This window comes from Chelmon rostratus, chromosome 12, assembly GCF_017976325.1.
Source record: "Chelmon rostratus isolate fCheRos1 chromosome 12, fCheRos1.pri, whole genome shotgun sequence".
NCBI lineage: Eukaryota > Metazoa > Chordata > Actinopteri > Chaetodontiformes > Chaetodontidae > Chelmon > Chelmon rostratus.
In genome coordinates, this window is record NC_055669.1 from 17,252,459 (window position 1) to 17,277,127 (window position 24,669).

The window sequence follows — 24,669 nt, forward strand, 5'->3', positions numbered from 1 at the left end:
GCTGTCTGCAGAAAGGCATCAGAGCGTAGATCTGCAGGGTATGCTGTTGTTATCCCGAGCTAAATGTAAAATGTAGGTGTATTTTACATTCTTCTGGTTTTGAATGTTTTCCTGTACAAAAAGCAACTTCTTTGGCAGCATAGGTGAATCAAAAATCCCTATATAAAACAGAAAATGACCTAAAGATTAATCATCAGTACCTTAACCTTAGGGGATGAGTGATTAAAATCCTTAAAGAGTCTATATCATGCATCATCAGAGCCTCTAACCTGAGTCAGTTTCATATTTCAGAAATAAAACACACTGCCAGAGGTTTGGAGGTACGTATAGTTCTGATAGCATGATGTACATCCACCCAGAGGCTCACACACATCATTTACTCTGGGCTCTTGTGTGCACTGCAGAGAGGAGGAAACATGCAGCATTGTGCAGTTTTGAGGTCCAACAGAGACCTCTAGTGGTAAAGAAGGGCTGCGTCATGGGCAGTCGGTACAATGCACGTTCATATCCCGATGACTCCTATTTCTCAAACATTAAAGTCAATTTAGACATGCTTTTTTATCTATTATAAGACCGGTTCTGTAGATGAGGGCAGGGCTGATGGTATTGTGGCTTGAAGGATCGCCTCTATTACAACGTATATCTCTTATTTCTGTATGGCCTTTGCAACATTTAGATTAGGCTGCATGCATCCCTTTATACAGGAATTTAACATTTAGTTTCTTTATACACATACTGTATATGAAATTGGATTTGAGTGACTGATGATTATTTACATCTTTTTTCAGACTAACTTTAGTTGTCACACCAATACTCATTGATAGGCTCACTAATAATAGCTGGAATTCTCACATGGCAGGTTTATAGATTAGAAAATGTGCCATTTTTGTCAACTCAGCCTCTAGTATTGTGACAATCACGGCAAAGATGTCTTACTGTCCTCAAATTAGGCTGCTATTAGACATTCATACTGCCAAAGTACCTTAAAAAATGTGATGAAGCTGAATTATAGTGGGACATTTGACAAAGCTCAGCTCACTTGCTAATGGGACCAGAAAAGCAAATTTACCAGAGTCGAAGACGTGCATTACATCTGACTAGCAGCGCTATTGATCTGTCACGCTGCAGGTTTTCATTTTATGAGGCTCACTGTCTCTCAGTTTGTGGTCATTTGATTAACAGAAAATGACTTTGGTAATTTTCACTGCTGAATTATAATGTCAGCCCGGTCTTGAATTATTACCTAATCACACATCTTTGTGCCATCTTGTGGCCTCTTGTCAGAATCTAATTTTATGACTCTAATTTAGTCTCTGCTCACATGATGTCTAATCCAAAGATGTGTTTGTTCATATTAGCTCAAACGGACACTCAGAAACCGGATTTCTTTCCAGCCCTGGTTGTTTTCTGGGTCTGCAGTAAAGAAGCTGTTGTGTGTGTGTCGTGCTGCTTGCGCTGTGCTTGTTGGGAACATGGCAACAGGGTTCATAACAGGGGTCAACCTGGGCCCAGGAGGGTTTTCTGATCTCCGAGGGACCCCTGACAGTTTAATCCCACCATGTGTTTAACATCACTTCATGCCAAGACCTGAGAGGGCAAAAAAAAAATATATCGTGCCCTCTGTTCTCTTTTTCGTGTCTATTTTAACCTTTCAAACTATTCATTTGGAGAGTCAGCAGTGTTCCTCAAATTCACCTCTGGGCATCAATAAAGTAGAATATTAAGCACACCCTCAATCAAATGGCCAAAGCCTGATTATTCTCCAGCCCTGCCTCTCCAGACCTCCTCATCACAGCGTTGTGGTTCCGCCCCTGCACGGGCCACGGTGGCTGTCACCAAAAAAACCGCTAGATGGCATATTTAATGAGGTTATATCCCAAAACAGCACACGTAGTGCGCGTCAAGCAGACAGATGGCGCAATTGCTGCAGAGATGCTGACCTGTGCAGTTCGGAAAATGATCTATTTTCTCAAAACAAACAGAACCGGGGCCCATTCTGTCAGCGCCCATTGATCATTGTGCCTACTATTCCGCGTTGTGCAGATAGAGGAAGCAGCGAGCAGCACTTTCGCCGCGCTTGACCGAGATTTGCAATGCAGAAGGCAGAAAGTTTTCACCCCGTCGTGCTCAGCATGTTTCGTGGGAATGCGTTGTTCAAATTGATGGGAAGGAAGGGAAATTGACTGATATCTGCAGGGCGGATTGTCTCTCAGATGCTTAGGGCTGTGTAATTTGGGCATACCCTGTCAGAGAGGCGACTGGAGGCTTTAGCAGTCAGGAAAAGGTAAAAGGAAAAAAAATACCACACATGTATTCCTGACAGCCCATTGGTCCAAATTTTCCCTGTGCTGCCACAATACTGCACACACGTGACCTCCCTGTTTTCAACCAGTTAAACGCATGTACTTAAAAGACAGGCCACTACCATTCATCAACACAGGCACGATTCACACGGTATTGATGTCAGCGAGGTAAGATCGCTGCTGCGGTGGACTCGGATCGCTGGACGCGGACCATGGCGGCTGCCACGAGCAGCAGCGCAGCCACGCTACAGATCAAGCACTCCAGTATCGAGCATACGCGGAAACGCATAGACCCGAGGAGGAGGCAAGCGGCGCTGTCTTTTCTCAGCAACATTTCGCTGGATGGACGACCCGTGCAAGACGATGGAGACGACCAAAACGAAGAGGATAATTCGCTCGAGGCTAGGACTAGACAGAGCCTGGTTTCTCCGGAGCGCTCGGCGCACGGTGCGGCTGGCGCCGCCGGAGCTGCTGCTGCTGCTGCGCCGGCGGCGACCACCACGGCTGCCCAGGCGCTCGCTTTTGCAAACCAGGCTCTCCTCGTCAGCAGTCGGGCCAGTTTTGGGACGGGTCCCGCAGCTGCCCCAGCGGGCACGGACACGGATGGCGACGCGTTCGTGCCATCCACGTTTAGCTCGCCTTTCTCGGCGGTCCCAGCCTCTACTAGAGGGAGGCTGCAGACGTACACTCAGGGAATCCTACCTGCCCCCTACTCCAGGCAAGCCTCCCAGAACTACAGCCTGGAGGGCGGACAGATAGCCAACTCAGCGATAGAGCTGCAGAGATCAAGGTAACTATGTGTGTGTATGTGTGTGTGTGTGTGTGTGTGTGTGTGTGTGGTGTTTAGGGACCGTGCAGTACAGTGTTGTTGGTGCGGCTTTGATGGGAAAGGTTCAAGCTTGTCTGCAGGATGTGCACAGTCAGGTCATTAAGCTGTACACTGATGTCATCGTGGCAAGCAAGCAAAAACTCAACCGTGCATGCCTCCCTCCCACCACCACCACCACCACCGCCACCGCCACCATCAGCAACACCTCCACCACAAAATCTCAAATGTGTTACTGCAAGCATGCATATGAGCAGTCAGTCCTGCAGACAACTAACAAGAATTAATTGGTTTTCAAAGTCATGTTCTATTATTAGTTTCAATAAGACATGCTGACAAAAGCAGCTGTTGCATTTTATTCTTTGATGCATCACTCATCACCAAACTTTGCAGAAGCAGGCAGATTATTTTTTTAATTTGCTAAATTATGCTAGGTTTCCTTCTGCATTCAGCAAACCCCTTATTAAGTTAAGACCTCAAACCTGCTGGACTTTATTTTGAACTTTCAGTTCAGTTAAGTGTTTGTGTTGTGTTTCCTCACAACCGCATGTGCCAGGGCCTTGAATGAATGAACTCCAGGATCTGAGCTCTTGCAGGTTTTTTTTTTTACAGTCAGCTGTTTTGAAAAGGTACCTTAGGTTCTTAGCAACACAGTCCGCCTGGATGCAACAGCAAACAGCAGGAGGATGAAGTTCAGCTGTTTCTAGGTTTGCTCCATGCAGGTGTTTGTTGGCCTCTGACTCACTGGTCTGCATTCGGGGGGCAGATGGATGCGGTGTGATCACAGGTCCAGCAGCTGTGGAGCTGTAACCTAGTTTCCACAGAGAGGGGACTCAGCAGAACACCTCGTCAGTTTCTGCTTTGCTCACGTGCTCTCATGCTCTTTGTATAATTTGCTCAAATTATTTTTAGTGAATGTCATTCCGACAACCCGGTGCACACCTGCTGTCTCCGTCTCCTCTGTAAACATCCTGTAACCCTACACCCCTGTTCAACAGCATATACAGCAGGGGCCCGCTGCTCCTTGTGGATGTCCTTTTATTCGCCTTCGCTGTCCACACTGGAGGCACGAGGAGAGTTTGGAGGGTCTCTCCTCACAGCGGGACAGCTGTCAGTAACAGTCGTCTCATGCTCCTCTCACTGTCAGAACCTGCTGTCAAATCCTCTCTGCTCTGCTTTCCATTGAGGCCCCCTCTCTTACCCAAATCCTCTCCTCCCTCCGGTGCCTCTGCCAGACTTCTCAGGAAGCGCTGCTTCATGGTGAAACACTCTAAGCATTCAGTTCCCCTTCCTGACCTCATGGAAATTGCACTGCCAAACTAACAGCTTCCGAAAGTCTTAATCTGTACTTTTTGACAGTGAAATAAGTGCATGAAAGAGATTACATAACAGTCAAGACAGCGTAAATGATTTTTTAATGCACTCTGTGTTTTCTGAGAGACCTTTTTTATAGTTTACTGACTCTTAAAAATTACAAAACAACAGAAAATGTAAACATTAGTTTAGTAGTAACAGTCTCACCACAAAGTCTGTTTAGTAGCTCCTCTGGGGTTTGCAGCCATATCACACTGTCCCCCTCAGCAGATTGCATTGTGCCCAGTCGTCATGGAATTAGAGATGTTTGAATTTCCATTTTCCTGAGCGCTTTACACGCCTCCTGTTCATGTTGGCGTCAAGGTCGAGACTGAACGCTCATTCTTGATCTGTGAATCAGCAGTTGATAGAGGCTCCTGGAGCAGAAAAAATGTGAAATTGAAAATTCCACGACAGCTGAGCGGACTCCATCTGCTGAGGAAGGTCGCATGGTGCGATCGAAAGCTCCAGAACAAATACTAAATGGACCTCGTGGTAATATACTTTGGGCAGGGTTGCACTTGAAATGTTTTCATAATGTACAACAATCATGTGTTCACAGAGTGGCCAACCTCGCTCCATCCTCGCTTGTGAAAGACTGATCCTTTCCAGGATGCTCCTTTCACACCCAATCATGATATTATGACCTGTTACCAATCAACCTGTTTACCTGTGGAATGATCCAAACAGGTGTTTTTGGAGCGTTCCACATCTTTCCCAGTCTTTTGTTGCTCCTGTCCCAACTTGTTTGAAACGTGTTGCTGCAACAAATTCAGAATAAGCAGGTTTTTACAAAAATCAGTGAAGCTGATGAGGTAAAGCATTAAACATATTGTCTTTGTGCTGTTTTCAATTGAGTATATGTCAAAAAGAATTAGCAAAATGATCAAATTCTGTTTTATTTGTGTTTTACACAGCATCCCAAAGGGGGCGTATATGAAGAACTTTATTATTTAACAAACAACGCCACACAAGCAGGTGTGCAAGAACTTTGCCTGAATAAACAGTCAAAAATTGTCAGAATTGGGATATAAATAATAAACTTTGTGCCAAAAACATGCCAGCTTTGCAGACTTGTGAGTTTTCGACTCTTGGTGCTTTGGACACATTTCGTTTGGTACCAAAAAAAAAAGCATCAAGGTTCAGTAATATCCAGCTCTTGCTGCAATGCACGGGCCGTCTGTTGCTCAGTCCCTATGTACAGTATGCGTTTGTTAAAAGCTGACTGTCTGGCTGCTTTTGGATTTTTTTGGATTGTGCTTGGAGGATGTCCACACAACATGAATTCTAATGTTGAGAAGTAAGCAACCTGTTGATGGAGCGCGGCCATATTCCACCGGCGCGCAGACAGACGAGCTCTCTGCACAGTGCCTGGTTTGTTTTCTGAGGGCAGCTGGTGGAAACGTGTCCAGAGGTCCCTGGCTGGGAGAGGCAGGATGCCCAGGCTTTCTGAGAAGCAGCCTGGCTCTCCGCTCTGTATTTTCTGTCCTCCACTTCCTCTCCCAGGGGCATCGGAGACACACTCTCCCCTCAGACTTTTGGCCATCGGTGCTGCTCCCATTCAGGAAGTCGCAGAGCCTCTGATGTGCCGCCAAAATAGACTTTCTGAGGCCAGAGCTGCTTTGCACCATATCCTCATCAGATTCTAATGCGTGAAAATGATGGATGATTTCATATTCAGCTTTCCTTCCACTCCTCAGCCCATCATGAATCAGCATTCTGAGAGCGGCGCTTTAAATATAGCCTACCTATTACCATCTGGCCTTCTCTGCCTGAGGTGTAGAGTTATTTTCATTTTATCCCTTCCCCACTAAAACATAGGCAGGTTATGTCTTCTCTTATGCTCTTTTAGTTGTGTTTCCACCACCATTAGGTAGTGCAGCGTCATGTACTTTACAGTATTTTAACAAGAGTTTTTTTTTTTTAGCATGAGGCAGCAGAGCCTGTGGCTGGAAAACACGCAGCACAAGCCATTATAATGGTGCCGTGGAGTTTTTGTGCGATTGGGTCACATACTTCTGGTTATGAGGTTGATTGTTGTTCGCTGAGGTCATGGTTGGCATAATCGCTGCATTATATAAGAATGCTGCGTTTTCCTGCGCAGAGTCTCTCGGTGGCTGAGCTGTCAACAAACGCTCAGCGAAGCCCGTAAGGTTTGTCAAGCGTAAGACGGAGTTAAAAGGGTCAGCATGTGTTTCAGTCCGTGCAGCTTCAAGCCGCTGCTGGAGCTACGTTTCAACGTTATGACTTGTTCTGTTTCTGACCCCAGACAGCGAGCAGTGCCACATATTACTGTTACACACCAGGACAATTTGATTTGTATTTCTGTGTCTTTAACTTCCCTTTTGCCCATTTATTTTTCAAATCTGCTGATACATCCCATTTGTACTCCCTGTGTGTTTGAGGATCAGAGAGGCTGTCTGATTTTTTTTTTTTTTTCTTTTTTAATCTGAATAATCACATTTCCGGTTGCCTGTGTTGTATTTGTGTGAAGAACAGCGGCTCTCCGGCAAAATAGAAGTCTGTGTCCTGTGGCAAGCTGCCAACGGGGGGGTATGTGTGAAACTGTGTAATCTCCACATCTAAATAGTCCACTTGAGTTTTATAGCTTTATTGCATGGCACCACTGGGCAGGATTATCAATAGCTTTTTGAAACACTTTCGTTGCAAGAGAGTGATATTGTGTTTTGCAGTAGAAGTAACTCAATGCTACATGGGCCGTATTTATGGAACATGCTTAAACGAAATCACTCGAGGCAACAGTTGGAGGAATTGGCTCTGAGGGATGCTTGTTGTTGCTCCTATGCCACTGATTTATACTGAGGCTTCTTTTTAAGCCTCTGGCCGGGCCTTGTTAATGTCTAACTGTGCAGAAACTGACTGTTCTAACCCTGGTTGTTGGAGTTTTGTCTGAGGTGAATGAGTGGCCTGGCTTGTGTTATTGTTTCCAGGATCTGCAGCGGCCTGGAAAACATCTTTTGCATTAAAAACATGTCCTGCTGTTCATCTACGGTGCCTGGATCAAAGTCCTCGCAGCTCATTTATGTCCTCGTGAACTGCAAACATGCCCTTCAGACCGACTGGTGATTTTTGAACTGCAGTAACAATTCAGACAATTGAGATTTGGACTGGGAAAACGACAAAATGTCACACAGAATGAAGACAGATGGCTCCAATAAGAGGTTATTTCTTTTTTGGCACAGCTTGGGGATACAGTGTAACATTCTTTGCAGAGTTAAAGTCTGTCGTGACACAATACTCATGCCAGAATTAATGTTGAAAGCTAGTGGCTGCTCCAATCATTTTTCTTGTCCATACAAAAGTGATCACGCTTTTACTGTGAATGATGGAAGTAAATGTACATTCCTCCTTTCCAGCCAAAATTCAGCCAAAATTTAGATGAGCCTTCAACAGTCTGACTATGTGAAATCAAGTGGGTCCAAAAAGTTGCAAGATTTTTAGTGCGAAATTCCATCTTTGTTATGATCCCTCTACTGCAGCTCTGCAAGAAAACACTGTCAAGGTTAACCAAAAGAGGGAACTCATGTTAAAAAGACACTTAACTTTGGAGAACGAGTCAGACTGGTGAAGCCTCATATGAGCTTTGGTTGAAGTTTATGGTGCATTTTTGCTCAGAATTTTGTCCCATTTCTCCATTCATGCTAAGAAGGGCTCACTTCACGCCTACTATGGGCAGGAGGAATGATTACAGCAGGCATGTCCAAACTATTCCATAAAGGGCCGTGTGGCTGCAGGTTTTCGTTCCAACCAAGGAGGAGCGCACCAGGCCAACCAATCAACATCAAGGGATCCCTTTGTTATCAGCTAAACACTGAGATCAGCTGATTAATTGATTCCAGCCTGGTGAGCTCCTCCTTGGTTGGAACGAAAACCTGCAGCCACACGGCCCTTTATGGAATAGTTTGGACATGCCTGGATTACAGCAAACAGCTCTTGCAGTGTGCGCATTAGAATGTCATATATCATAGGTGTTGGCAAACAGGTCTCTATTTACACATCCAGCAGACACAGAGAAACATTAGCATCCATTTGCAGTAATATTTTTGGCCTCTTGGTGAATGTTAAGTCCAATAGTCCCTCTCCTTTTAGCTCTGTTTTGGTCTCCACCAACTCCTGAGAAGGTTATCAGGATCTCTTAGGAGCTGAATGTTCCACAATGTTCACCTTCTAGATGCTAACTTTGTTTCTGTTGTTTCCTGCTGGGTCACATGGGACATATGGCCTTGCAGTGCAAACGTAAACTGACCAGTAGTCCGCCATTGTTGCCGTTTCAAATGCATGCTTATTACACAAAGCAACAATGGGCGTGCACAATTGAGGTAGTGACATCGTTTCCCAAATGCTTGGCGTTTTGAAAAATCTGCTATTTTTGTGACCCAAAACACCGTTCTGATGTGGCCTTTGTCTGTAGTCTCAGACCTTTATCCAGCATGTCCACCTGTGGGGGTTGTCACTGAGGAGAGATGACATAAGACCATTAATCACATGACCCCGCTCGTCTGACCTTCAGGCAGAGGTCGCGCCCCTTCATTATGACCCCTTCGACTCACACTAGCAGAAACAGTGTTGATGTCAGCTTTCCAAATCATCCGGGCTGAATAAAAAATGTACTGTTTGTGCCCTTTAACAGAGCTCGATGTTCTTCCCTCCACTTTAGGTACATTTCATTTGGTCATAATATACAGAAGGTTAGCCAGTATAATGGCCCTCAGTTTCTCGTCTGCTTCAACAGTCTGTCCCCTCATGTAAACACTCACCTCACCCCATCTCCTCTGGTATACAGTGGTCACTCAGCCTGTGTTGGTTTAAAACCCGGGAGATCCTCAAGGAGAGTCATCTTCTGTTAATCTGTCCTCATGCCCTGTCGTTTATTAACCAGCCGCTCTGCTGTGTGCGGGTCAGGTCGAGTGTCATCGGTTTGTCTTAATGCTACAGGGTCTACAGCCCGACGACGCATTTTAAATCGTGCAAAGAACTGGTCCAAGATGATGTTCAGTATTGCATGTTGTGAACAGTCAGACCCTTACTGGGCTTTGCAGTTTAGTAAGACTGCAGATTTAATGCCCGGTGATAGAAAGACCCTTTGGGAGAATGCGTCACATTTTTGCTATTTGACCACTAATGTGTTAATTTCCACTACTTTAAATGTGGTCACTTTGTAAGGCTGTCTAATGAGATGGATTATGCCGTTATTGTGGTGCTAAACATGCAATTACGACATCATTTTGGAAGAGCTCCGGCATACTTTGCTGTCAAATGTGGGTTTGTTTCTTAATCTGGCAGATGATCATATAAAAGTGGTCCAGCAGCATTAGCCTGTTGAGTCGTGCAACTAAAAGTGTGAAATAAAGGCCATCTGTGACAAAATGTGTTACACAAAGTGCTTGCCGAGCCAGCTTGTTATCCTCTTAGCAGCTCTGATCCTGGAAAATTCTCTGTGATCTAATGCAAGACGGAGAAGTGATCATTGACCACACAGACACACACAGCTGTTGATGGATGGATATGACTCCACCGTCCAAGACTTGTTTTTGTACATTAACCGCAGGACGTACAGAGACGGGTGATAATTTTACCCCATTGTTTGACCTTTGTTTCAAGGCCCTCAGCGACCACACATGTACTTTGTTCCAGGGCTGAGTATCGAACCTTGTTGCTTTCTCAGCACTCACCCAAAATGTTTCCGTAGCATCGGTGTGGAAATGTGTCACGTATCAAAGGTTGGCATCGAATGCATAATCTGTTTCCTCGTTTGCTTTCTTTGACCAGATCCTTGTCTAAATCCTCAATCAAATCTTTGCTGTGTAAACACTAATGCATAGAGCAGTTTTTAACACATATTGTTATAGTGCTTTTATTCCATATTTTTAACAGTTTGGGTATGAATAAATCTAATTACAGTAAGAACTTAAATACAAACTCAGTGGCTGGAAGTCAGTATTTTTAAGGTGTTACAGGTTAGAAACTACAATGTCAGGCAGGTGTAAAGTAACAAAACATGATTTACTATAGGATTTCTTTTTAAAGCACATTAAAACAGAAAATACCTGCATGCTGGTGTTCGTTCAGTTTGTCAATTGCACAAAAAAGGTAAATTTTCAACCCGGCCTTGCTGATCATCCCTGGAAGATGAGTGATCATTTATCTTCCACAACTGTTCAGTTTCTCAGTCGCTGCGTGAAAGGACAGTGAGCAGGGTCGTGGCTTTGTGCACTACTGGCACATTGCTTTGTACTAAGATACATGCTGTTTTATTCCAAAAGCTAGACTGACTTCAGTTTGTGAGCAAAATGGATGGACTTTTGGTGCCCACTCTGACCATTTTAGCCATTGCTGTGGATTTGACTTTGATTTAGCGTTGTGCCTTTTAATGAAATTGCTTTGCAGGACTGTGTCCATGTGTTTGCCAAAAACTACATAATGAAAAGGATTATTATTATTATTATAGAGAGTTGGCTCTTCAAATATCTGTTTTGCAGAAAGACCGTTAGTCCTGTGTTTGATGTGCAATGTTTCTTCATATCCCCTAACTTCAAACTTCCCCTTTGTTCTCCCAGACGAAGGCTCATCTCCCAGCGCTCTTCGCTTGAAACACTAGAGGACATTGAGGAGAATGCTCCTCTACGCAGGTAGTAAACTGCCCACAAATACATTCACATTGTGTCTTGTGTGTCTCAGCTCAGTGTTATGTGTCCCACTGACACAGTTTCTGTTTATTACGGTACTGATGTCTTGTGTTTGTTTCACATCTTAGATGCCGAACCCTATCGGGTTCACCCCGACCAAAGAGCTTCAAGAAGATCCACTTCATAAAGAACATGAGGCAACATGATATGCGCAATGGAAGGTACGAAGGCAAACAACGCCATCCCTTAGTCAATAGAAGCCCTCAGTGCATAATGGCAGACTGCCCCTCTCAATGAACTGCAGCTCGGATGTTTCTCGCATTACAAGCCGCGTCGTGGGCAAGCAGGCCCGGCCCATTCACTGCACGCCACGCTGACTTCTAAATGAAATGTAATTGATTGAGAATCCTGCCCATTTACAAAGAGTCCAAACTGACTGAATTTTACTTTAACCTCTGTTTGATCACTGTTACAGTTTTAGGATTCGCACCATGAAATCACTAGTAAAAGCTAAATCACTCATCATTGTGTCACAGCTTACACAACCATGTATTCAACACACAAATCCCTAAATATGCAAAAGATTTAGGCACGGTGGTGTTGATGTTTGTTTTATTGGGCGTGCAAAACGTAACTAAAGGTTGTTTAATCTAGGCCAGCAGACATAGGAAGAGTTTCTGAGTCACAGCGCTGAGGATCATCATTATCAATGTCCCGTTGTTTGGATTTTAAAACTAATTCATGTAGTTTTTTGTGGCTTAGAGTGTAGATCAGGTGCTTCAGGTCAGATCAGGTTTAATTGTAAAGCTCTGTCATTCAGCATTTGGCTGATATGAAGAAGCAGATGTCGTGTACAAGCATTTCCTGTTAGGCGTCTTGATGCTGCCCACTCGTTACGTGAAATCACCTGATAGGTAAAGCTGTTTTTCCACTCACATCCAGTACCATGACTCATGCTGTTTACGTCCTGATTTGGCTGAGTAGTCAGATTCATCATGCGTCTGTGACTTGCAGCTATTAAAAGAAGTAATTCTTAGCTTGTTGTGGTAGCGTCGGAGCCATTTTTGCTCTCTGCTGTTGACCATCTGGTCACTGGAAAACATCACTGATTGGATACTGTATGCATGTTTGCACAAGAACGAGGCAGTTTAGATTGAAAATAGCGTGTGTTAATAGCAAAACAAACCAAAAATGCATCATTTTTTTTCCCCCAAACCGCTGACTGCACATGCTGCAATACTATAAAACAACAGACACTCGTACTGACGTTTCAGCTCATTCTCTTCATTCTTATGTTTACTGCACACTCTCTCCAACTTTAACCTGTGGATCTTGTCAGATAGATATTGATTAGCTTGTTTGCCATTTTTTTTTATAGGATAGTCCTTATCAGTGGCAGAAGATCCTTCTATAGTGTATTTTCTGTCCTGCCCTATCGAGATTGTAGCCAAGCAGGGTATGTATCCTACAGCATGCCGAACCTTGTAACCTTCCTCCAGCCTGTGCTCCCTCTTTCCCTTTGTTTTCTCATCCCTCTTTTTCTGTGGATGTACTCTCCTTTGACTGGTGCATACATTGCTACGGGTTGGTTTTGGTGGATGCATTTTTACCATTAGTGTCTCATGAATGAATAAACAGCGGGCTGAAATGGGCTTCAAATGCTTAATTTCATATATATATATATAGACTATATTGTAGTGCTTGTTGCTTGTATTGCTTTTCCCATAATGGCTCCGGTGGCTTTTGGACACTCATCCTTTTTTGTCAGCCCATTTTTGTGTGTTGCAACTGTCGCCGGCTTTGCTGTTTAGCGTTTAAGGCTCACCTTTCCCAGGGTTCCTGCTCCTCTTATAATTTTAAAAATTATTTTCACATGTTGTCTTTGGCCTAATTATCCACCATGCTGGCAGGAGTTTCAGTTGCGTGCACTGCACACAGCCATGTTTCTAATTAACCATTTTTGTTTATTCTTTGCCTCAAGTCAGAATCAGGTTTATTGCCAAGTAGGTTTTCACATACAAAGATTTTGCATTGCTATACTAAGTGTAAGTGTACATTTCTTGGCACTGTACCGGGAACCCACCTGACTTGCATGGCGGATAGCTCTGGTGCAGCCTTGGTCACGTGCAACGGTGTGTTTTGGAGGAAGTGAAAGAGAAAGGGGACAGATAAACAGCAGAGAATACAATGCACAGAAAGAAAAGCTTCACACCGGAGCTTAGTGAAGACCATACGAGGCCCAATCCGTTTGTGGAATTTACTAAGCCAGCCAATCAGTGCAAGGTCAAGGGTTAATAAACCCCCAGGGCTATCCAATATGCACATTTGACTGCTCTTTGCTGCTAATTGACAGTTTACAGTCGGATGCCGACTGGCCCAGCCAAGTGTTGTAACCACAGAACAACATTTTGTCAGACGACTGGGCCCAAACCGCTGATTGCATGTATTATTTTCCTCTTCTTTCTTCTGTCTTCCTGCGCAAGCTCACTTTAACAACTGCCCCATGAAAAAAATTGCCAAATTTTGCACAGCAGCCAGATACGGTCCCAAAAATCTTATGGGGACAGTTCTCCTACAGTTACCACAGTAAATACTTAAATTTAAAGGAATGGTTTGACACCAAGAGTGAAAAAATTGATGCCACTCACATCTCCGTTAAATATGAAACCACAGCCGGGAGATGGCTAGCCTAGCTTAGCATAAAGACTGGAAGCGGGGGCAAACAGCTAGCCTGGCCGTGTCCAAAGGTTAAAACAAAGTGTGCCTACCAGCACCTTTAAAGCACAAAGTTAAAATGATTTTTTTTTTTTGGATGGGGGTACCATAACCATCCGTAAAACCAGAATTTAATGTTTTTATATTTTGTTTTTTTGTAGAGAATAAACACAGCGATATAATGTTTTAACTAGTGCGCTTCAGAGGTGCTGGAAAGTGTTTTATTTATTTTTTTATTTTTTTTATCTTAGCTTGGATGGAGCCAGGCGAGGTGTTTCCCCTCACGTCAAGTCTTCATGTTAAGATAAGATAAGCTAAGCTAACAGGCTGCTGGCCCCAGCTTCATATTAAACGTACTGACATGAGAGTGGTATTAATGTTCTCATCTGAAAGCCGGTTTCTCCAAAACGTCAAACTAGTCCTTCAAAAGAGAGAAAACCTTAAACAATGCTGACTGAAAGCCTGTTGAATCGGCCGTCTGTTTATGGGGCGCCACTGTCTCGTGACCGCTAGATGGTTTCGGGTTCGACCGCCGCTTCGGTCGACTGTGGCTTCTTTGTGTGGACTTTGCATGTTCTGCCTGCGCTGGCATGGGTTTCCTCATATCCTTCAGTGTCTCTGACCCGAAAAGACATGCATGTTAGGTAACGCTCCCGGCACCAGAGCGGAGTAGAACGTGGCTTCCAGGGTGAAAAGTTAGATGGGTCAAATGCAGAGGAACAAGTTTCCTCACAGGGATTAATAAAGTATAATTTAGCCATGCTCCTAAGTTGAGTGTAATGAGTGCGGCTTGCGAAACAGTGTGGGGCAATATTATTGCAAACAAAGCCAGCCAACCCAGGCCAGTATTTGGTAGTGAAGTAACCAGAAGGGATTCTTTTCAGGTTAATATTAATTCATGGTTGGCCTGATTTCTAGATATAGAAACACTGGGCAGGGCCTGATGAGCACTTTGCACTGATTATAACACTACTAACATAGAGATGTTTGAAGCCAGCGATTCCTATTCATGCATGTTATAAGCAATGTCGGCTTCTCTTCTGATTTCCTTTCATCGCTCCTTACTCTCAGCAGACCGAAGCACAACAATTTGTTTTCTGGATGGCTTCATAGAAAAGCTCTCTCCCTAAAAAAAGCTTTCCGTGTCTTATGTTTCCCCCTCTTTTTTTTTTTTTTTTTTTTTGTTAAATCTCCACTGTTCTGTAAGACGTGTGCTGCCCGGGGATCTCCAGATGCATCTGTCAACCTTGTGTCCTGATGTGCCTGTCTACCAGATAACACTGTTTTCATTATAACAGATTGGCTCCACATGTCATCACAACACTGGGAGAGTCATGTGAGGGCCCACTGTGTAATTTCTAATGTTTATCTGGTCACCATTATAAACAGAACGCAAGACAGAGCAAGGGTGGATAAGGGAGGAGTAGAAAAACAAGACAGAGTTACGATTTAATGTCTGCTGTCTGTGGTCATTCTCAGATTTCATTACAATCTAAATATTGAGCTAAAATAAGGCTGAAGTAAATATTACACAAACACACTTGGATATTTTGACTTTTGGCTTTCACTGCTATACATTTCAGCACATGATTTCTCAGTTTTTAGTTTGGAAATGTCAAGTTTTGCCTGCATGCCATCCCGCAATCTTATTTCCCAGCAACCTTAAAATCAGATATCTGGAATTGCTGGAAGGCATTAGAGTTTTCATCTCACCATCAGCTCTTTGGTATCAGTTATTCAACATGGCAGAGTGTGAATAAAGTGGACTTCAACCATGTAATCTTCTTTGTCAGCGCACACACCCATTAGCCTCTGCTGACCGTGATCTAAAATTATCATGCAAAGTTGAATCATAGCAGTATGTATCTATGTTTATTTTAATTAGTGTATTTTACTTTGCTCTCATGGTTTTATCCTCATTTCCAGGCATTTAAATGCAGATTAAGTATGACTTAATGGGCCCACATGTGTTCGCCCCAGGTTACTGTACGTTTCCACCAGCAGACATTAAATACAGATTTAATACAGATATTTGGCCAATGCAAAACGTGTTCAGTCGAGAGCTCGCCACTGTTTGCTCCACTGACACACTTTTAGTCTCCGGTCGTCTGTTTTCTGCTTCAGCATTTGACCTCCTGCAAATCTCCCACTGCAGTAAGGCATTTCAGGCATTGGTGAGGCAGCAGCTGAGTCTGAAGAGACTGGCACGCCGGAACGAAACCGTACCCCCCTCCATCCCTCCTCCCGAGGGTGCTCTTTATTTCTGATTGCCCTGAGATGCGCCCAAAGACACGGGCAATTACCGAAACAAGGCCAGCTGATGAGCGCAGATCGATGCAGTATCTCTGATGTAGCGATGTGGAGGTGAGCTAGAGCAGGCCCCGGCAACACGGTTAAGGAGGGGGATGGGAGTTAGGAGAAGCTGCGAGATGGTTTGTCCGGTGAAAGCTCTAAAGGTCTTGTGCTCATTAGGGATGTAAAGCTGGAAGGAGGGCGTCAGCGGCACCCGTCGGGAGGCGTCAGTGCCAAGGAGATGGTGATCGGGCTGGAGGGAGTGGAGCTAGGAGCTGATGGAAAGGTGAGAAGCCAGCAGACGTATCCTGTGTGGAGAGGCAATATAAATACATTATTGATAACAAGATGAGTTTAAGACAGTGTGTTTTTTTTTTTTTTAAATATGCAGTTCACTTAAAATAAACAAAAAAGAAGTGTAATGTTGTACGATTTTCTAATCATTCTGTGGCAGGTAAAATGAGATGTTATTGGGATAATGCTTGCTGTAATATAATAAGTACTATGTGGACATGAGTCTTGATTTACTCACATTCAGTGTTGGGGATGCACATTAAATTAAGTTATCAGAGATACCAAAGGTGCTTTGAAACCTTCCAAAACTGGTAGCTAACGATATGGTAGCTAACGATATGGTAGCTAACGGTATAGTAGCTACATCTGAAATAAGTTTCTCTCCTAAAATAATACGAAATAATGCTGAACAACTGTTACCCACAATATCCTCTCATTCATCAGTGTGTGATGAAGACGTTTGCACAGCCACAGCTCACCAAAGCACAGATTTTAAAGGAAACTCAGCTAGTTCCTTGTTAGCAGCTAGCTGCTACAGCAGCTAGATCAAGCTAGCTCGTCGGTCAAGTTATTTGCCTTGTCTTTGCACTGGGGTTTTAGAAAAATTGAGAATATTAACTTGGAACACTTGTGTGTTTTATAAGTAGTATTCAGCAAAGGTGATTCCCACAAGTTAACACAGTTTGTAGCGTTTTTAATCAGGCAACAGGCATTTTTGCAAGCAGCATTTTAACATGTCCTAGCAGGAAAACCCCAGGTGTACTTAATAACATTTTTAATGGCTGCATTCCATTTAGGTGAGTCATGCAAGCTCACGGGTATAATATACTGGGACATGTTAATTTTGCATATACAAAATGCAGCAGTGAAGAAGGTCTGCTAATCTAACAGGCGTTGTAAAAGCAAACTTTTTTTAGGCTTTTGTGAAACCAGCATTGTAACTACACCTGTGCCTGCAGACCGTGTCCTACACCCAGTTCCTCTATCCCACTAATGTGCTGGGTGGTCGAAGAAACACCATCGACTCCACCTCATCCTTCTCTCAGTCTCGTAACGCCAGCCATAGAAGCCTCAGCTTGGGCCGAGCCAACAGCAACCAGAGCAGCTTAGACACAGGTGGGTCGACTGCCAGCGAGTACTTCACTTATTCACCGTGAATGTTGCGTGTTCCTGGCCCTCTGTTGTTGTTTTTCCATTATCCAGTGTATCTTTATGGAAAAAGATGTGGCGCAAATGTGAACTTCTGGCTCGGCCCCTGTTGTTGTGTTTGTGCACATGGCAGGGAATGACTTAGGGGACTTTCGGGAGTACGACCCCAATCTGCTGGATGACCCGCAGTGGCCTTGTGGAAAACACAAGAGAGTCCTCATCTTCCCCTCATACATGGTGAGAAAGTACTGCGTATTACACATCACCACCACCACCAGCAACAACAATAACAAAGTACAACTGCAGCCGAGTCCTCTTCAAAGCAGAATGGAAAGGTTGTTTTCACTCAGGACACCATTCCCTGTTTTGACATACTTTGTTGAGGCGTCCTTTGATATCTATTTTTTTTTTAATGGTTATTTTTGTCTTTGTAGGACCTTTTGTGCTCAGTTTTCCCACCACAACCAAGAACAATAACACACTGGAAAGATTTGTCTGCCTTGACAGTTTCTTTCTAAAAAAGATCCTCCTAAATTTTATCAGCTGGTTTTGATAAAGAGCCAGGAGGATGTTTTCAGACGGTTTTAATCAGCAAGGTCGCTGGCCGAGACTCTCTCCCACCTTCTGGGACCTGAATGAATGCACATACTTTATCCCAGTGTGGAGCTATTAAACAGCCACTTGACCAGATCAACAGTTAGTGTAGAGTTTGTGTCTGAGCAGTAATCACTCTCGCTCTTTTCCGGAAAGGAACGGATGTTTTATCGCGGTAGGAAAAAGAAAAACAAACCTGACTGGACTCCCACCTCATTCTTTCCTGGGCTCTGTTTTTGTTACGGAGACCGGCAGAATACACAACAAGGACTGACGTGGTTGAAATGTTCAGTCAAGGCCAGACTGTGTGTTTTGTTTTGGGTTTTTTTTTTTTTTTGTCTTCCTCCAATTACAGGACCCAGCGTCTCACAACAATGGCTATTGTGTTTATTACAGGAATGGAACCAGTAAATTCTCAGCATTTCACTGGTTGAACAGGGACTGCTTCAAGCTCAAGAGGAAACTTGAATATGAACATGAATATGAAGCAAAAAAAAAGCCCTCACATTAGTCCTTTTAACTGTGGTAAAAAAAAAAATGTTCTGTTCATGTTTCAGGGCTTCAACCATTGACAAGCATTCCTTCTCCTTCATGGTTCATGATCCGTAGCATGATGTTCAGGGTGGATGCCATTATTCACACTCCATACGTGCCCTGCAATTCCATACACGAGGCTTGTCCTGTTTTTAGCACCTTTGCATAGTGTGCTCTTACTTAGCGAGGAAAGCAATGTATTCACCACAGTAGAGCAGCAACTAAGGATTTATTTATTCTTGATTAATCTGCAGATTATTTTCTCAAGGAGGTTGTTTCCTGTATGAAATGTCAAAAACTAGTGAAAAATGCCAATTAGAATTTTCTAGAGCCCAATGTGACGTCTTCAGATAGCTTTGAACAACAATCCAGAAGCAAAACATGTTTTATTTACTGCCGTATGTGACAAAGAAAAGCAGCAAATCCTCAATTTTTTTAAGATGGTTTAGCACTTTTGCTTGGAAAATGACTGAAATGATAAATTAAGTTGTTAATTAAATTGATTACTGATTAATTGACTGAGCTCTACACCAAGGTCATTGCTCAGGTCTGGGAACACAGCGACATTGCTACAGCGAAATCCAACTGGGAAAGAAACACAGATGTGCAGACGAAGAATAATCCTACACTTTAACTATTATTAAGATTATATTGTATGTTTTATGTTGTACTTTCAGTAGAATCTGGACATTAAAGACAATGTCAACAAATTTTTTGTAAAAGTGCAATATATTTACTACACTGTAAAAAAGCAGATGTGTATGAATAATGTGTGTTTTAATGTAACTATGTGGGTGGGTGGGAGAGAGAGAAAAGAAATAGAGCAGGATAAAAGGAGCACGAAGAGAAAATAAATAAATGCAACAAGCCAAATAAAGTGCTTCAGATAATCTGGCTAAAGTGTTGAAGGTCAAACTAAAAATGAGCACAGCCAACATGTTGCCAATAATCCTGCATGCACAGCTACGGCAAGCAGGGTAGGTCAAAGCTGAACCCAGAAGTTGGTCTGAAGTAAAACTTTATTGACACAGCACCTTCCAGGTGGAGGCACAATGCGCTGCACAGGGGGTGCACTACCCTGGACGCTGCAGCCACAAAACACTGTGTGGGTAGTGAAACATTAGACATAAGTAAACACAATTAAAAGAAACACACACATAATACATGTGAGTTAAAAGATGATTAAATAAAATTATAATTAAGAGCAACAGTTGGCCAGTAAAAAAATATTGAGACACTTGAGTTAAAACCTATAAGAGAAGTAAAAATACTATAAGGTGAAAATGCGGACGGGCAAACCAGAGTACTGAAAGGCTCAGCCATGAAGGAGTGTTTTCATTTTTCAGACAATAGCGTTTAGCACACCTACATGATCTCTTACCAGACGGCAGGAGAGGTCCAACTGGTTCATAGCTCACAAGCACGTCAGAGAGATAATGGGGTGCCAAACCATGTTGGGCCATAAAAACGAGCTTTAAAGTTTCGAAATCAATTCTGAACTTTCCTGCAAGCCACTGCAACGACCTCAGCACAGCTGTTATACGGTCATATTTCCTTTTTCTGGTTAAAACTCTGACAGCTGCATTCTGGAGTCACTGCCTCGAGAACATCTTCAACAAAGCGCTAGACATGAGAAATGCCCTTTGAATGGAAATCTCGTTCTTACAAATCAACAACGTGTCGGTCCATCTCGCTGTATTCTCCAGTATCCGTGCTCTGTCTGTGGCACTCAGCCAGGTGCTAAAGCAGCAGGGCGCTGCCGTTTTTGGCAAACGTTACTCAAAGAAGAGAAAATGATGAATTTGTTTGGGACTGTTTTTAGCAGAGGGTTGCGTTGGGGAGTATTTACAGCAACAGGGCGGCATATGTGGGATTGACTCAAAACAAACCACAGCGCCCGCGTGCAGCACAATGAAGGGGCATGTCAACCAGTGCAACAGTGTTTTTAATGGCACTCTATGGCACAGAGGGATAAACGTGTTAGCAGGATCAATCCATCGTTGGCTCTGGGCTTTTCACGGGATTTGTTGACAATTAGAAAAACACTATCACCAGCCTCATCCTTTAAAGTGACGTTGGGAACACCAGATCTCTGTAAAGCCTCACTGTGGGACAGTGGAATCCAACACTAGTGTGTGAGGATCCAGTCACCTCGCTCAGCGCTGGACTTGTGGTCATTTTGACACCGCCTCTGGTTTTTCTTTACAGACGACGGTCATTGAATACGTCAAACCCTCTGACCTCAAGAAGGACATGAACGAAACCTTCAAGGAGAAATTCCCCCACATAAGGCTTACGCTCAGCAAGATTAGGAGGTAAAGCACACAGAAGTGTGTACCAATCAAGTTTCCTTTAAAGTCAAGATGATGTAACTTGGGATCTCCTGTTTTATGCTTTTCTTTAACATCAACTCTGTCTTTATTTCCCCTTTCTGTCTTTTCCTTCCTCATTCTCTGCTCCCTGCCTGCAGCTTGAAAAGGGAGATAAGAAAGTTGGCCCAGGATGAATGCGGTTATGAGGAACCGACAGTGGCCATGGCTTTCGTCTACTTCGAAAAGCTCGTTCTTCAAGGCAAACTGAACAAGCAGAATCGCAAACTCTGCGCTGGAGCCTGCGTCCTCCTGGCGGCCAAGATCGGCGGCGACCTCAAGAAACACGAGGTCAAGCTCCTGATCGACGTAAGTTTCCCCACTCGCGCCCCCAAAAGTCAGAACGCTGAAATCCAGGTCAACAAATCAAACCAGGTGAAAACTGTTAACTTCAAAACCAAAGCTATCTGCATGTTAAGGTACCACAAGAGTAAATGAGAAAATATGGTTGCGATGATTTGAGTAAACTGAGACGCTCAAATGACAGGTGTCAGCTCCTTCAGATCTTAAAACTTTAAGTAAAGCTGAGCCTAACAGTCAGATTTGGCATGTACCTAAAAAAACAGGACCTGATGTTGCCAGTCGAGTGGTTTCCAAATCTCATAAATGGCAGATGGCATTTTTGGTCGAGAGACTCACAGGATCTGGAGCTTACTGCATCGTTGAAAAGATCCTGTTTCACTTAAAAAAAATTCCTCTTAGTAAAATCATAACATTTCACCTCCTTTTAGCCAGTGGCTTGAAGAGTATGATGATTGCATCAACAGGTTTGTTAACCAGCTGAATGAGCATCTCCTCTTGTTCAAATCAGCTGTGAGGAGAAGAAGCAACATGAAATACTAGTTAAAAAAAGACAAGAGTTGCACGTATCTATTGTTTAATCTTTACTCTCTTTTTGTTTTTCTGGCAGAAACTGGAAGAGCGGTTCCGAGTGAACCGCAGAGAGCTGATCGCCTTCGAGTTCCCCGTCCTGGTGGCGTTAGAGTTCAACCTGCACCTGCCAGAGCACGAGATCATGCCCCACTACAGACGCCTGCTGCAGGCCTCCTAGCATTAGTGACCCATCAGGAGGACGACGACCTCTCCTCCTGATCCTCTGCTCCCCACGGTGTCCATCCTCCCCCCTCGCCCCCCCGTCTGACCGCTCGAAGGTACCGCCGGCTGCCGATCGGCTGCAGCCGCTTATCACTACCGACAGCACGCTCCTTCCTCCCGGAGACCAGAAATCAGCCAAAGGGACGGACGTTTCTAAAACTCCTCTCCATCGTTTGACTGCTGCATTCATCATCACTACACCGACTTCTGAAAAGGGTTCAGCCGTCTGCCAGTTTGCATGTTTTCACTCGTCTTCATCTTCACTTTGTATATTTTAGGCCTCTCTTGTTGATTAAGAGAGCTTTGAATCTGATGGCGAGCTTCATTTCCCAGCTAAAGCAACCAATGATTGTACCATTTTTTAATCTATCTTTTCATTAATCTCCTTGTAAACTTTGGTATGATTGGTTGGCTCCTGAGCTGCGTAAAGATTTCATCAAGAAGCCTCTTAAGTGGCTGTTTTTGGCTGGACTTCTCTTCCTCAGAGTGACTCATCTTTACGCAGGTCGTCATCTTAAAAGTGCACTTTTTGAATATCGCCAGGCGCAGGGGGAAGGGGGACATTTTTTCAGACTTTCAACGAGCTTGGGAACTAACCCTGAAAAATAAGCTGTGTTCATAAGCACCACACACAAGTCATTTGAATGGACACTTGAACTGTTCTTCTCTCTTTTGGTTTATTCCTGATTTTCTAGCCACGACTATCCGCATGAATAGTAATGATTGTTTGTACACAGGTACTTGCAGACAAGATGGGACTTCCTATTTTCATTGAAGTATTCCATTCATTTTCTACCAGTCAAATGCTTGCTATGACCAGACCCACTTGTATCAGTGTCGAATTTCCTGTGCTCTATGTTAGAGTGTATTGCCAGCACATTTACAGTGCTATAACGGGGTCAGGAAGGTAGTTTTGAAGTTCGTGAGTGCAAAAATGCCATTAAGCGGTGAACAGGATTAGCAGCGGAGCAGCAGCGGGGTGCTCTAGGACGTGGGCCAAGACCCTGTGCCAGGAAGTGTCCTTGAGCAAGACACAGAGTCTCTACAGGCTTCAGGGAGTCTTCTGTTTAGCCGACCTGACCTCTGACCTCTCTGAGGAGGAGAAAAACCTAAACGAGATTCCAACAGGGATCAATCACAGATCAAACGTTTGAATATAGCTTCAATCAGCATTTGTTGATTTTTAAATCTGAAATGTTTTTTTTTAAAAAAACAATGAAAATTAACAAATGTATCAATGTGACCAAATTAAGAAGTAGTATTCCATTTATTTGGCATGTAGCTCAACTTGATTTTATTTTTTTTTTAATGATCTCGCACACTACCGCAGAGTATTGAGAGGCCACCAATTCAGGAACAATACAGCATGGTCAACTTGAAAAAAATGGTATTTAACGCTGCTCCAAGTTCTGATGGTATTAGAGTTGAAATGACCACAACATCAAACCAAACTGTAATGAGGAAAGCTTTGATTACGCTGATTTCGGGTGAAAAAATAAATACTGAGCTTATTTCTGTTTGCAAGCCCAAAGATTTTGCGATGAGATGCACACTCATGAAAGACTCATGGGCGACACTTATTACCTGTGTATGTTTGTAAATAAATTGCTTTGCTTGTTCAATCAAAACAAGGCTGACGTGTGTTTTGCTTCGCCTGAATGTAGCGTGTGTTGAGTGACTGGACTGAACGGCTGACAGTTCAGACAGAAAGCCAAGTCAATTTTCCGCCTCGTCTCGTTAGCTGTGAGGTAGCTGGCGACGGACGCACCGACTGAACGCAGAACCCGCCAGAAACTCAGGTTCTCCATCCTTTTTCCTCTCGTATCTGTACGTTTGTGAAGTAGATCAGTAAAGCTGCAGAATAAGTGCTATTTTTTTCTAAAGTTGAAGCATTTTGAGCCCGTGCTGATGTGTTTTTGAGTCAATTCTCGCCACCATGGGCTGATCATCATCACCGTTCTTTAACATTAAAGAGTAACTCAACACCAGGTTGAAAAGCAGTGTTTTGCTGCCCCCTCTGGTGTGGGCGTGGTCACAAATGTGCCTGCAAACAGTGATGTCACAGGGTCCTGGAGCACACCTGTACATCACTGCAGCAAGGTGAGACATTAAACCACTGGAGGTCAGCAAAGACAAGACTGTCTAAGGATGTGAAGCTACTCAGTGAATATTAATGTGAAATAAGCTGAAACAGCCAAAAAAAAAAAAACATCTTTAGTTATTATTTCTTAAATAAATTAAACACCCCAAATGTCAGTTAAACTGCTCCATCAGAGCTGGGTGGGTGTGGTTTGTTGGAGGTGCTGGTAATATGAACTACTCGTCCAATTGTCACCAGATTTTGATTCAAATGTTTCTAAACTCTAATTGGTTCATAGAAACACACGACATCACCCTCTCCCAGCTGAGCCCCGCCCACTTCAAACCAGAGAGAAAAGCAAGGAGGAAATCAGAAAAGTGGAAATCTCCCAAACCATTAATGTCTGTGAGTAAGCACC

At 43.6% G+C, this 24,669-nt stretch overlaps 1 protein-coding gene across 1 annotated transcript; it reads left to right on the forward strand.

Annotated features, from left to right (window-relative positions):
* The first annotated feature begins 2,405 nt into the window (after positions 1 to 2,405).
* cables1 (Cdk5 and Abl enzyme substrate 1) lies at positions 2,406 to 23,779 on the forward strand. Its single transcript, XM_041949867.1, has 10 exons — positions 2,406 to 3,093; positions 11,061 to 11,132; positions 11,258 to 11,350; positions 12,508 to 12,585; positions 16,317 to 16,422; positions 17,390 to 17,546; positions 17,713 to 17,816; positions 20,916 to 21,022; positions 21,178 to 21,385; positions 21,987 to 23,779. Exons 1-10 carry the CDS (start codon positions 2,516 to 2,518, stop codon positions 22,125 to 22,127), a joined length of 1,644 nt encoding a protein of 547 aa, XP_041805801.1. The 5' UTR covers positions 2,406 to 2,515; the 3' UTR covers positions 22,128 to 23,779.
* The last annotated feature ends 890 nt before the right edge of the window (positions 23,780 to 24,669 follow it).

Bases quoted from the DNA above. Each gene is read 5' to 3' on its own strand.
- cables1 (XM_041949867.1), top strand. From the start codon at position 2,516: ATGGCGGCTGCCACGAGCAGCAGCGCAGCCACGCTACAGATCAAGCAC. The intron at 11,133-11,257 runs GTAGTAAACTGC...TTCACATCTTAG, and splicing joins GAGAATGCTCCTCTACGCAG to ATGCCGAACCCTATCGGGTT. The intron at 17,817-20,915 runs GTGAGAAAGTAC...TTTTCTTTACAG, and splicing joins TCATCTTCCCCTCATACATG to ACGACGGTCATTGAATACGT.